At 36.7% G+C, this 12,967-nt stretch overlaps 1 protein-coding gene across 1 annotated transcript in view; it reads right to left on the reverse strand.

Moving 5' to 3' along the window:
- Nucleotides 1–1,104: 1,104 nt before the first annotated feature.
- The window catches only part of CCDC50 (coiled-coil domain containing 50), a 65,929-nt gene continuing 54,066 nt past the window's right edge, over nt 1,105–12,967 (reverse strand). Inside the window, exons 11-12 of the mRNA XM_022569547.3 lie at nt 9,229–9,335; nt 1,105–7,409 (exon numbers count right to left, since the gene is read on the reverse strand). Coding sequence (XP_022425255.1) covers nt 7,390–7,409; nt 9,229–9,335 — 127 coding nt within the window. The 3' untranslated portion in view covers nt 1,105–7,389. The remainder of the gene's footprint in view (nt 7,410–9,228; nt 9,336–12,967) is intronic.

The following is a 12,967-nucleotide window of genomic DNA, read 5'->3' on the forward strand; positions in this document are numbered from 1 at the left end:
TTCCTCCTTCCTGCTGAACTATACAAGCTGCAACGCGTGGCACGTGTGAGAGCCCTCCCTTCGTGGCTTCCCAACTCCAATTTTGGATTAGGTTTCCTTAACACGTTTTCACAACAGTATAGATGTATAACTGAGATCACTTAGATTCCCTGTAATATTTGCCAGAGAAGGAAGTGAGGTCTTGTGTCTGGCCGAAGGAAACTAAATATTGGGTTGGCCAAAAAGTTCATTCAGGTTTTTCTGTAGCGCCATGAAAACCCCGAACGAACTTTGTGGCCAACCCACTAGTTACCTCTTTAAAAATCAGTTTAACAGTCATTGAAAATAGTATCTTATTTTTGTTATGAGGGTTTTTTGTTTGTTTTTGTTTTTGTTTTTTTGCGGTACACGGGCCTCTCACCGCTGGGGCCCCTCCCGTTGCGGAGCACAGGCTCCGGACGCGCAGGCCCAGTGGCCATGGCTCACGGGCCCAGCCGCTCCGCGGCATGCGGGATCCTCCCGGACCGGGGCACGAACCCGTGTCCCCTGCATCGGCAGCCGGACTCTCAATCACTGCGCCACCAGGGAAGCCCGTATCTTATTTTTAAGTAACCTGCTAAATTTCTGCAGAATCAGTTTCCACATCATGGCTAGTCTAGTAAAGAAAATTAGATAAAGAAACACCATATAAAGGTAAAATGTTAAATGCTGGTTATTATTGTCTATTTTTAACATCCATGGACTGCATGTGTGGTGCAGACTTGGTTTTTGGCCTCATGGAGCCTATAATCATTCGGATTATTGTGTGAACATCCACTTACCTGTTTTTCTTTCAAATACATCAACCAAGCCACCAATCACCACACACAAAACAAAGCCACTTCTCTAATGGATTTTTTTTTTTTTTTCCTAACGGATTTGGACTTGGGAGTACTTGTTGAGAATGTTAATGTACTAGGAAGTATAGTGTTATACATGGTTACAGTAACCAGAATAAGATAAAAAACTACTGTTATTAAACAAAGATACATTAGGGTTAACTCTGTAAAGAAGAAAAAACAAATGAATATTCCCAGATCTTCCCAAGTCCTTGAATGTGGTAAAGAAAACATGAGACAGAGACCATTAACGTAATAAATGGATGACTGTATTAAGAGAAAAGGACAAGATTGGTGTTTGCCTCCATCCGTTCAGGAAAACAAGCACACGGACTTATACAATACTTTGGTTTAAAAATGATTCATAATATCAATGTTAAACCTGATATTGAAAGAATCCAATCGGTCACAAGGTGTAAAAAACGAACCACTGAAACACAAGCTTGCATAGATGAATGAATGAAGATGTATAACTGGCACTGAAGGGAGACTTGAGCACTGGATTCTGAATGACGTTAGCACCTCAGCCGCCCAAGACACAAGAACGTCTCCAGCACCACATTTCTCACTTTCCCCAATGAGGTCATGAGCAGAAACCTGTGCTGTATGAAGGTGGATTGAAACAGACCGTTTCCATCAACTTCTTCCAGAAGCGTGCACACATACCCACTGGTACCCAACATCAGTCACCTTAAGGCATCCAGCGTCCCTCACAGTTTCACTTAATCTCTAGATAGGCATGTGATTTGAGGTGGCCTCCTTGTTTTTTGTCCTCAGACTGGCAACTCTATTCCATTAAGGTTCTGTTCAGTTCCATGAAGTAACTATTTCAAAGCTGCCTTTCCCTCTGGGGCTTGGCTACAAACTGATGAGCACTTGAGATAACATCTCACTTGTTTTTTAAACATCTACTTTCCAAATGTCAAAGGGCTTTCTTACCGAAGCATCCAAAACCTCTGGGCACTGTGCAGTTACCTCTTGCAAGAGGATACTTTTCCAAATTTTGAGACAAATGACAGCACCACCTCAAATTTCCTGAGCAACTTGATTTATATGAACAAACTCCTATACTTTATAATTCGGCACCTTTCAAAATACAATAGTGTTGGGATGGATTCTTCTTAAGGAAAACTGCATTACAGAGAATTCTCATTTTGGAACATCATTTTTATATGCTATCATAATACTTCATGAACTAAATATTGGGTTGCCTTTAAGAGGCAGGTGAAAAATATAGCTATATCCGAGAAAGGGCATTTGGCTTTCAGTCTATGACAAAGCTGAAGGTATAGCCTATGGGGATTTCAGAGGCTAATTCAATAAGAAATTTTAGAAATTCTGATATCAAAAGCCCTCTCACTAAATTTAGAAAGAGTTAGAAACTCTTTTAGCAATTATGGTCTGAAACTCAGTGCAACAAAAATTTATCCTAAGTATATGTATGATGTGTAATAGTATATTCTCTCAACTGTCTTCTCTTTGCTGTCCTTAATCCTTGCTCTTTTGTGAAGGAAATGTCACTTGACTCCTGTCTTTCAATTCTTCCATTCTTTCTATATGAAACTCAGCAATGAATCATGGGGCACTAAGTTACACAATTAGTTCTGTTCTTATCTGAAATGCCTTATGCTATGAAAAAGTTACTCAAGATGAGAGAAAAATTTTCTAGTTTGCTGAGAATACACAAAAACATTTAAGTCTATTAGGAACATATATCTAGGCAGTGTTCACACATATTTAAGGGCAAAGAGAATGATTTTTAGGACCAGACATTTCCACAAATCAACATGATTACTTAGATGATTGTGTTAGTCTGTAGCATCAAATACAACCCTAAAACACACTCTGGTGTCTCCCCTACCATAGCAAAAGTTTCAGATTGATTTTCTCTTCAAAGTAATAAAATACAAACACTCTTCATATCAACAAATCTCCCATTTGAGTAAATGTCTCTGTTTTGTTTGGTTTTCTTTTTTTGTTAATGTACGCATTTTAATACATAAGAGTGTTGGTGAAATTCTTACAAAACATAATGACTTCACACTGCATAAGAGAACCTTTGGAAATATCTTCTACACAGTAGCCATAGAGAAGGAGGACAGTCAACTCTCAATTATTTAGGAAGTGATCACCTGAAGAATCTGGTCAGGAAATTCTCTCTCGCCTACTACCAGCCTTCTTGGTCATGCCACTGCTCATAGATTGAGAGGCGATTTGAAATGGAATGACATACCTATCAGTGTGGACGTCACTCACAGCTTGGTGTGAGGATGTCTGGGGCTCACCTGTGAATTTTATATCTCAATGGAGAGTTGACAGTCGTTCACATATAGGAAATATAGTACACTGACCTTGGTCAGAATCAAACTAATTTAAGGCAATACTGCTCCTCACAGACGTTGCTGGCACACAGTGCAGGTCTCCTAAGAAAAGTGACTGTAGAAGTGAGGATTTCCTACTTTACCCTTTCCTTCTTGATTTCTCTAGAAATAAATTCAGCATTTCTAATGAGAGTTAAATGGCAAGAGTAACAACCAGCCTCAACTCTTCCCTTTAACAGTCTTATGTATCCTCAGGGATAAAAGAGACTCTTCCCAGAGAACTCTGGGTGACACTGGGTGCCCCGTGCAGCATTATCAGGCCAGTCTCCAGTTTGCTTCTCCCTGCCCAGATGACCTACTATGGACTAGGGAGAAAAAAAGGATCCTATCACCAGTAAGATAAGCAGTTATGGCTTTAAGACTCACAGGCACCACCAGATAGGAGGAAAAATGGGATCATTTTATCTAACTTTTCTCTGACTCCAAGCAGTAAGCAATGGACAAAGTACTCTAAAAATCTGTTTTTGTCTTTGTTTCTTTTCCTTTTCACTCAAAGAGCAGGTCTTGACTTCTGTATGCTTGTTTCTAAAAAGCCAGTATTATCAGAATATGGCACACTATGTAACAGTGAAATCTACCTGAAGGATTCCCTTTTCCGTATTAACGTCCCCAACACAAATAGTGCTTTCCCAAAAGGGAAAAAAGCCTTTGAGTGCAAGTCCTATCTTGTTCTCAGTCCTTCAGAAAGCTGCTTACACAGGGGTCTTACGTCTTTATGTGGCTGAGGATATTACAGCCAATCACCACAGTTATCTTTCCAGGAAATCGTCACTGAATAAATGAATAATCTTGGTACTCCCCAACGTGATTTTTATATAAAGACAACACTCATTAAAAATCAAGGCCCTAGAGTGTTAACCACTTATGTGGTAAACTAAATGCACCATATTATACCAGGTGTTTCCAAAGAGCAATCTGGCACAAGACAAAATTCAGAGAACATTTGACAGTAGTAAAGAAAAATAATAATCAGTTGAAAGTTAATTAGTTTTATACTGAAAAGTCCCAAGATTGTGTGAAAGGTACGGACAATGTCTGCAACGGATTTATTCATGGTCCAGTCCCACTGTGGGCCACAGTACAGAAGAAAAGGGCTAAACAGGTCTGGTTCCTAATTTCCTCGTGAGTCCAGTGGAACACAGGCCCAAGTTCACACATTATGGAATATGTTGATCTAGATCCAAGTGGCCACTGCCATTCTAAAAAGGTTTTCCTCCTGGGAGCATCTATCCGTATCTTTTCTAATTTAGATGTTTCTCTATGATCAAAAACCATATAGTCTTTTCTGCAGTTCATTAGTCTGTTGCTGGTTGTTGTAAAGTCACTTGGGAAATAGTAAGTCCAAGACTTTGTATGCAAAGTCACCTTCTAAAAATTGCAGTGTTATTTTAAAGCATGTGTAGCAACCGTCCAGTCTCCCAACATAAAATTATGTCTAACAATGGTTAGACAGCAGAGTCACATTATTTCCAACTCAGAACATTTAATCTTACCCTTATCTAACCTTGCTTCCAGGCGATGACTTACAAAAAGTTAGGCTGTGGCAATGGGGTGTGCATGTCCAGTAGCCTTACGATAAGGCTCCACAACACACTGTGCTCATTCAGTGATACTGATGTTAATGAGGCCTGGTCTCCACAGGACAGAGGTATGGAAACAGAAAGATTTTCTAAAGGCCAGAAGTATTAGTTTACATCACAACATTAAAGCATAATACATTGTGGGCCTAAAAATTAAATTGCGTGTGTTCCAGCAGTAGGAACAGAAACAAAATAAATGCTTCCATATTTATATAAAAATGACAAAGTGAAAAGCAGAGGACACAGTGAAGAATGTCTGGCAGTTTCTTAAAATACAATTGTTAGTTGCTTCTATAGTCTCAAAGATAACAATTACACTATTTGAATGAGAGTAAGAGGAATTCGGCTGGTTGAATTTGATCTGTCTCCTTACAGGGAAAGAATTATTCTGATACTCCTTAAAGTGTTTGCTTTACAAAAAAAATTAAATTAAATTAAAATATTTAAAAATTCTAATCTTTTAAAAACCTTAAGAAAAATAACAAATTTTCAATACAGATGCTGAATTTGTGTGTCACGAGGGAAATACCACCTTTGGTCACTCACTAAGACAGCTGAAACACTAACATCCTGGTCACGTGTTAACTCACCTGACATTTGTTTTGAGTAAAATATATCCAGTTAGCATTTTACAATAATAAATATGACTGGATGAAGTAATACATGAGAGGCAAGAGAAACGGAGAATTTGAAAAGAAGAACTGATCATTGTATGAGATAGAAAAATAAACATTTATAAAATAAAAATATGGCAAATGTTGCCCATTTGCCTGATTTTCAAGTAAAAATATACTGTTTTTTTTCTTTAAAGCTACCATAAAAAACTTTTTGAAACATGAAGCAAAATCACAGGGCAGACAAAGAAAAATATAGCATTACTGTAAATCAACAATACCTAAACTTTGGATATTGAAACCACCCTCTGGAATTTGATTTAAGGCTAGGGTCTCCGTTCGGTCTGCCCTTGCCTATTTAAATAAAGACTTTTTCTCATTCATTTCATCCTGGACATTCAAAGTCCTGTTATTCTTCCTTTCCCCAATTTTCTGAAATGACTACATCCTTAAGGGTTTTGTTTCTTTCTAGATTATCATTTTCCCAAAACTTAATTCTTAGATATCTTTTACTTAAGTTCACACAGTCCAAAAACTTTATGAAACGAAAGATCTTTCTCAAAATGAAAAACCCAAATCTGCTCTGAGAAACTAGTCTAAAAAGCTTCCTGAATATTGCCCAACTTTAAAGACTATCTCAAAAGATAAGGCAAACAGAAGCCAGAAAAGAATGGATTAACCATTTTTCTCAAGTCACCCACAGATTTCTTTCCTAAACAAACATCACACTAAAATGCCAAAAACGTCAGATTCATACAATGAAAAATAACAGGAAGTCAGGCTGAAAGGATATTATTTATATATATAGCATGACTGATATTTATGTTAACTAACTAGTATGGGAAAAGAGGCATTTCCATGAGGTTAGAAGATGGAAAAAAATTCCATATTTCTTGAAGAGGGGTTTAAAGGTCTGGCACAAAAGGAATCCAATGCCCATGTGTCATTAACAAATGTGTAGAACCAAATAGTTGGATGAAGAACCCCTTTATCAACTTCATGCCCAATTAATCTACTTATTGACAGATACACAAAATATTTTTGAGAGGTTGTCAACATATGCTGCTATGATCAATCTTACAGCTAGAGAAAATGATGGCAGCACCATGTATATAAACATTTTCCCAATTCCATTCCCTTCGGCTTTATAAGTAAATGTAAAATAAGAGAAGGGATACAAAATTTTTCATTTTCCGTTTTTCGATTTTCAGTTGATTTTGCACAGACTTTAGTTAAAACTTCACAGAATTAAATTTTTGCTAGTAAATACTAATAAATGGTCCAATGCCCAGAGGCTTCAGAAAGCCTTGCTATTGAGGAGGCAATGGCAGCGACAGTGTTAGTGAACGACATCTAAGCCAATCTTCCCAGGAGGTCGTGTAAGGATACGTAAAACCTCTACAGTCCTGGTAGTCTGTTACATATTTCAACTGTTCCAGGTTTTTTGGGGTTTTTTAAAATATTTTATGGTTGTGATTTTTTTCTTTCCTTGCATAGTAAAAAGCAAATGTCTCTCTTTTAATATATCATACACTAATGAACCAAAAAAAAGCTATTTCTTATATTCTTTTATTCTGCATTGCATCCAAACATTGTGTTACTTTGATCATTATCTCCACAAAATTCTAATTGCTAAATAAAGCCTATTCCCTAGATATCAATACTCCATACCTAACGAAAATGGCATTTTATAGAGCTCTTAGATACTATATCCCAGGAAGCATATGCAGCATAAAGGTGGCCAATATTCAGAAGCTAGATTTTCTTGTACTGCCCACGTGATCAGGAATAACCAAAACATTTTAAATGAATGAAAATTATTTATGGTCTAAAAAACATTTGAGGATAAATCTGAGGAATACAAAATATAGGAGAAAAAAATAAGCATGGAATGCATTCTGTATCATCCAGTAATTTTGCTACAGTGAGTCCGTTTTCAAGGCAGGTTCCTAGGTTTTTACGGCTTATAATGGAAACCTGGAGAGAGAAGGAAAAAAGAAGAAAAACGATGAAGGAAAAATCTCTGAGACACTTTTTCTCCCTGCCCAGGTAAAATAATTTACCTATATTTATATGCATTTCAAGTGGTTCATATTTTGTTTGTTTTTGGTTGTAAGAATACAATTGGCTCTCCACATCTGCAGGTTCCCCATCCACCATGGACTGAAAATATTCAGAAAAAAAATTTCCAGAAAGTTCCAAAAAGCAAAACTTGAATTTGCCATACGTTTGCAAGTATTTACAGAGCATTCGCACTGTATTACGTATTGTAAGTAATCTAGAGATGATTTACAGTTTAGGGGAGGACGCATGGCAAATGCTATGCCATTTTATACAAGGGTCTTGAGTATCTGAGGATTCTGAGATCCTCGGGGGTCCTGGAGCCAATCTCCTGCAGATACCCAGGTTGTATTTACATTCAGAATCAATGTGTTATTTTAATATTATGTATCAAATGTATGTCAAGGACAGGAAGGCACCTCCTAAAAGTGATGCATGTATATAATTTGAGAAAGAACCTCATGAACTTCCTCCAGTTAAACAAGGGATGGTAAAAAGGCCACCAACTAATGGAAATTGTAGTGTATGGGTTGTTTTGTTAATATTCAACTAATCTCATCTTTTAAGTAATGTTTTTTGTCTTAATGTCAACATTGGATGAATGACAGAATGATAGGGAAGCAGGAGAAGGAGAGCTTTTAAAAAAATACAAATGTCTGGCAAAACCTGCCCCCGGAAATTCTAATTTAATTAGTCTAGAGTTGCACCTGTGCAATGGTATCTTGTAATCACCTCAGAAAAGAAAATTTAAGTAAGTTTGGGAAGGCAATCATTAGATTTGGGAAAGGATAATGAAAACATCACCTAATAAAACTTCAAAAACCATAAAAAAAACCAAACATCAATTGATAAGACCTAATCTTTGTAAAGTCTGTTGCAATCTGCTTTCATATATTTTACTCATATAATCCTGACCGTGCTGATACCATTAAAATCACCTCCATTTTTAGATGAGCAAATTAATATGAGAAACTACATTTTCCTCACTCATTTTATGACTGTCATAAAAATACATCTAAGGGAACACATATGGTTAGTAGAGGAACTAGACCCGATTATTCCTTTCATTTTAAAGATCTGGTCCAACTTAGATCTCATATTTTTTTCTCATTTTCTTTGTCCCATTTTTCTTCCATGTGATGTGTTTTGTGTGATGTGTGTATGTATGTGCGTATTTTAATCTAATTAAGAGAATCACGGGCAGATGAGAAACAAGAGCCAAGACAGGAAAAGCCCAGTAGATCTAAGTGGGGAACATAGTCTCCCTTTAAGGATCTGATAAAAGCTATGAATGAACTCTCTCTGGACCCTTGAACAATGTGGGGTTTCGGGATGCTGATTCTCTGCACAGTTGAAAATCCATGTATAATTTATAGTTGGCCCTCTGTATACACATCTGCAGACTCAGCCAATATGGATGGTGTAGTACTGTAATATTTATTATTGAAAAAAATCCATGTATAAATGAACCCCTGCGCAGTTCAAACCTGTGTTGTTCAAGGGTGAACTAACTGTACATAGAAAAGTCCTGTATTCAGCTTAAGGTGTTTGCTTTCTGTTTTTTAATCATTTTTGTTTGTTTTCCAAAAAATGAAGACTACTATAATGATCTGCCAAGAGGAAGAATAACTTATTTTTCCACTCTAGTGATCTATAAGACAGCATCTGGCTTTTCCACCACAGCATGAGGATGATTAAAACGGATCTGAAACCTGACCATATATATTTTTATTACCTTTATGAGAAGACTCTGACTTTGAGAAATGACGTGTGGAATTATGCTGGTTTGTAAAATGAGTGTAATCCAAATCCTCAGCCTCTGTCATGGTAGGTGGTAGTGGCCTGAAAAAAAGTTACAATTTAAAGAGATACTCCAAGGAGTAATGACAGCAATTCCACCTCTCATTGGATCACTTGGCAAAGACATTTTCGGTAGAAATACAAAGCCAGAATATTTTAGAATCCTCATGTTAGTTCCTGGCCAGTTACATGACCTTGGATAAATTATTTAATCTTACTGTTCCTTTGTTCTGATGCACATAATTCAATGAAAACAAATATTTTCTGAACACCTAATATGTGTGAGGCATTGTGCTAAGGGCTAGAGAAACAAAGATTAATGTTATCACTGCCATTAATGAGAAGTATACTTTGTTTTGGTAGGTATTACGAAGAAAAAGAGAAAGAAAGGAAAGGATAGAAGGGAAGAAAGTAATTAAGGGAGAGAGGGAGGCAGGTAAGAAGGGAGGACAGAGAGGGGACGCTGGCCAACACAGAAAATTTAGAGCAAAGTTCCTTAAACCACTAGGTGGCAGAGTAGAACTTAGAGAAGGAAAGGGCAGTAATAATACATGTGCAACTTTTCATGTCAAAACAAGACAAACTGTAAAAAAAAATTGGGACGTTTTTAATACTCCAAACTTTGTATTATCTTACTTATATAACATAGATTTTTGCAGACATCTGGCACTGATACAGATAGAACAAAATCTCTCCCTTTTTTTGGTTGTTGTTTCCTAAAGGTGTGCTCAACATTTGTGTTAAAGCGTGGAACCAGATGAGGTTAAGACCTGCCAAATATACAGCCACGTTGTAGGATGTGTCGTGTAATTATATATGCAATATGGAAAGCATAAATATTTTGAAGTTTGGAAAGTTATGGTCGGTTTGGGTATAATGGGTTCTGTCATATAAGAATGAGGACAAGTGTTCAAATTTCTCACCCTGACCCAAGCAGTAGGTATCTCCCTGGGTAGTCAGTGTCTGGAAGAGGTCAGCATCGGAAGTAAATGTGTGTATATACTGAGGGCTACGCTATGGGCTCTACAGAGACAATCTCAACTTTCAGGATGAGTTTGCATGGTAGCTATCATCCACATATTTTAGAGTTAGATTAGGTTAGATCAGGTAAGCGATCTAAGTTCACACAGTTGGTTAGTGGTAGAGCCAGGGCTCAAACTCAACTGGACTTCAAAACCAGTGCTCTTAACTACTATACTATGCTCTGCTACATAGGTGTGTGTTTTTATCATTAGCATTATCTGCATTCAAGATTATACAAACACACACACACATGCACACAAGCACACATACTCCTTATACTTTCAAATGGTACATGGCATATGTTTTTATACTTTCTTACATTTTTATACACATATGATAAATATGAGTGTAACAAATAACGTGACATTTTTCTTGTTTTTCTTTTTGAACCATTTGTTTACAAATATTAGAAATCAAATCAGTGTTTTCCTTTCATTATTCATGGATATTTATAACATTCGCCTTTAAAAAGTAACATAAGACTTGGCAGGAACAGTTGAGACAAAGCAGTCTGACTCCAGAATTAAGAAAGTTAACTAAAGAAGTAGCTTAGGCTCAAGAAAACAGGATTGGTAATCAGGGTGGCAGGCTCTATTTTGTACTCTTTTTAATACCCTCATTAGGTGACTGGAAACTGGAGAAACACAAGCCAACTGGTACTGTCAAAAAAACTCTATGTTGGGCTTCCCTGGTGGCGCAGTGGTTGAGAGTCCGCCTGCCGATGAAGGGGACATGGGTTCGTGCCCCGGTCCGGGAGGATCCTACATGCCGCGGAGCGGCTGGGCCCGTGAGCCATGGCCGCTGAGCCTGCGCGTCCAGAGCCTGTGCTCCGCAACGGGAGAGGCCACAGTGGTGAGAGGCCCGCGTACCGCAAAAAACAAAAACAAAAAACTCTATGTTTATTGCCTCACCATTAACTCATCATCAAGGAAAGGGATGCTAAAGAGTAAAACAAAGTATAGGACATCAACGAATTCTCTAGGATCCCCCCTATAACGATAAACAAATGAATCTAGAATGCCCTCAGTTCTCTTGGTGTGCTGTTTTGTTCAATATTTGATTACACGGAGAACAAATCTGGGCTTACTGCTTCCAGGGGTCCTACCAAATTATTTGTTGCACTGGAGACAGTTACTTCAGTTAAGGGTATTCATATCCAAAGTTGGAAAAATCCTGTTAACTAATAGTTTGTTTTACAGTTTTTGATGTATTAGGATTACTCGTTTCCAACTGCTCGTATGAAATGATTTGTATCTTTAAGCTAATAGTGATAAAGCCAAATATGCTTCAGAATTCACTCAAAATTCATTTCTTCGAGAAGCCCGCCTAGACACCTAGACTAGTTTAAGTGTCTCCTTATGCTCTGCTAACAACCTGTATTTTTCATCCTTAGCATTTAACACAATCATAATAGTTATTTGTATAATTATCTGTTTAGTTTATAAATTTCATAAGAGCAGGAAACAACTTTTTTTGACTGCTGCTTACTTTAGCTCTGGACAATTTATTAGGGTGCTCAATAAATACTTGATAAATGAGGAAAGGGAGACAAATATATTTCATATTCATAAGAATACTGTAGGAACTAAATGAGATTTATAAAATCCTTAAGTTTTTCTAAGGGAAAAATGCAAAACTAAAATACCAAGTAGTATTATTAATATACAATCCTAGAGTTAAAACAATTTGGAACTTGGGTTGAAACTTTTTCCAATTACAAAGAATTGGAATTAACTCAGATTGCCTACTGGTTCTCTATTTTTTTAGACTAGAAATCTTATAATAGACAATGAAAATGACTTTTAACCATGACTGTTACACTGAAGTAAACGTCTTGAACTAGTAAGCTCCGTGTTTCTCAACCCTTGAAACCATCTCTTTCTGTACAAATGGATAACTCAACTTCCACCATGATTAAATGTGAAAGAGGAAACCACAGACTCTAACCAGAAAGCATACATTCTGATATTAATTGTATAAGATACCTATAATAAGATAATAGGCTTTAAGTTTTAACTATGAAAATATAGGTTTCATAAAATTCTTATTCATTTTTGTTTTGCCATATATAGTCTTTCTGCAAAAGCTATTTAAAGACAAACATTCCTCTTAATTCAATTCACTTCTATTAGTCATAGGCCACTTCTCACTCATTTACAATAGACATTTTTAACACAGGATCATTCGATTATTCATAATCAAATACATCAAATATTTTAAAGAGTACCTATTACATTCCAGAAACTTGTTTTCAACTTTAATAAATCCTTTAAATAGACATTCCAGACTGTTCAATCATATGCTGTCAAAGTTATTCTAAAAAAGCCCAAGGTGTTCTAAAAAGCCCAAGGACTTCGAAGACTGCAAAATTACTGACTCTAAAGATGATTTTAATTCCCTTCATTAAAAAAAGCATAATATGCCACACCTATTTACCTACTGAGAACAGTTTAGTTACTTCTTATTTTACTTGGCTGTTGCAGGGATGTAAGTAAAGCTGAAGTATGTAGTTCTAAAATTTGCTTTAAAAGGCATTTGGCATGTGCATAACTAAAAGCTGGAAGAGGAACCAATTTTATACAATTAGACAAACTACACTACTGTTGCCCTAAAAGCTTTACAACCTGATATAGTTTTCTGAAACGTATTTA

This window comes from Delphinapterus leucas, chromosome 4, assembly GCF_059928025.1.
Source record: "Delphinapterus leucas isolate spDelLeu-1000000601 "Yukka" chromosome 4, BTC_Dleu_Yukka2, whole genome shotgun sequence".
Classification (NCBI taxonomy): domain Eukaryota; kingdom Metazoa; phylum Chordata; class Mammalia; order Artiodactyla; family Monodontidae; genus Delphinapterus; species Delphinapterus leucas.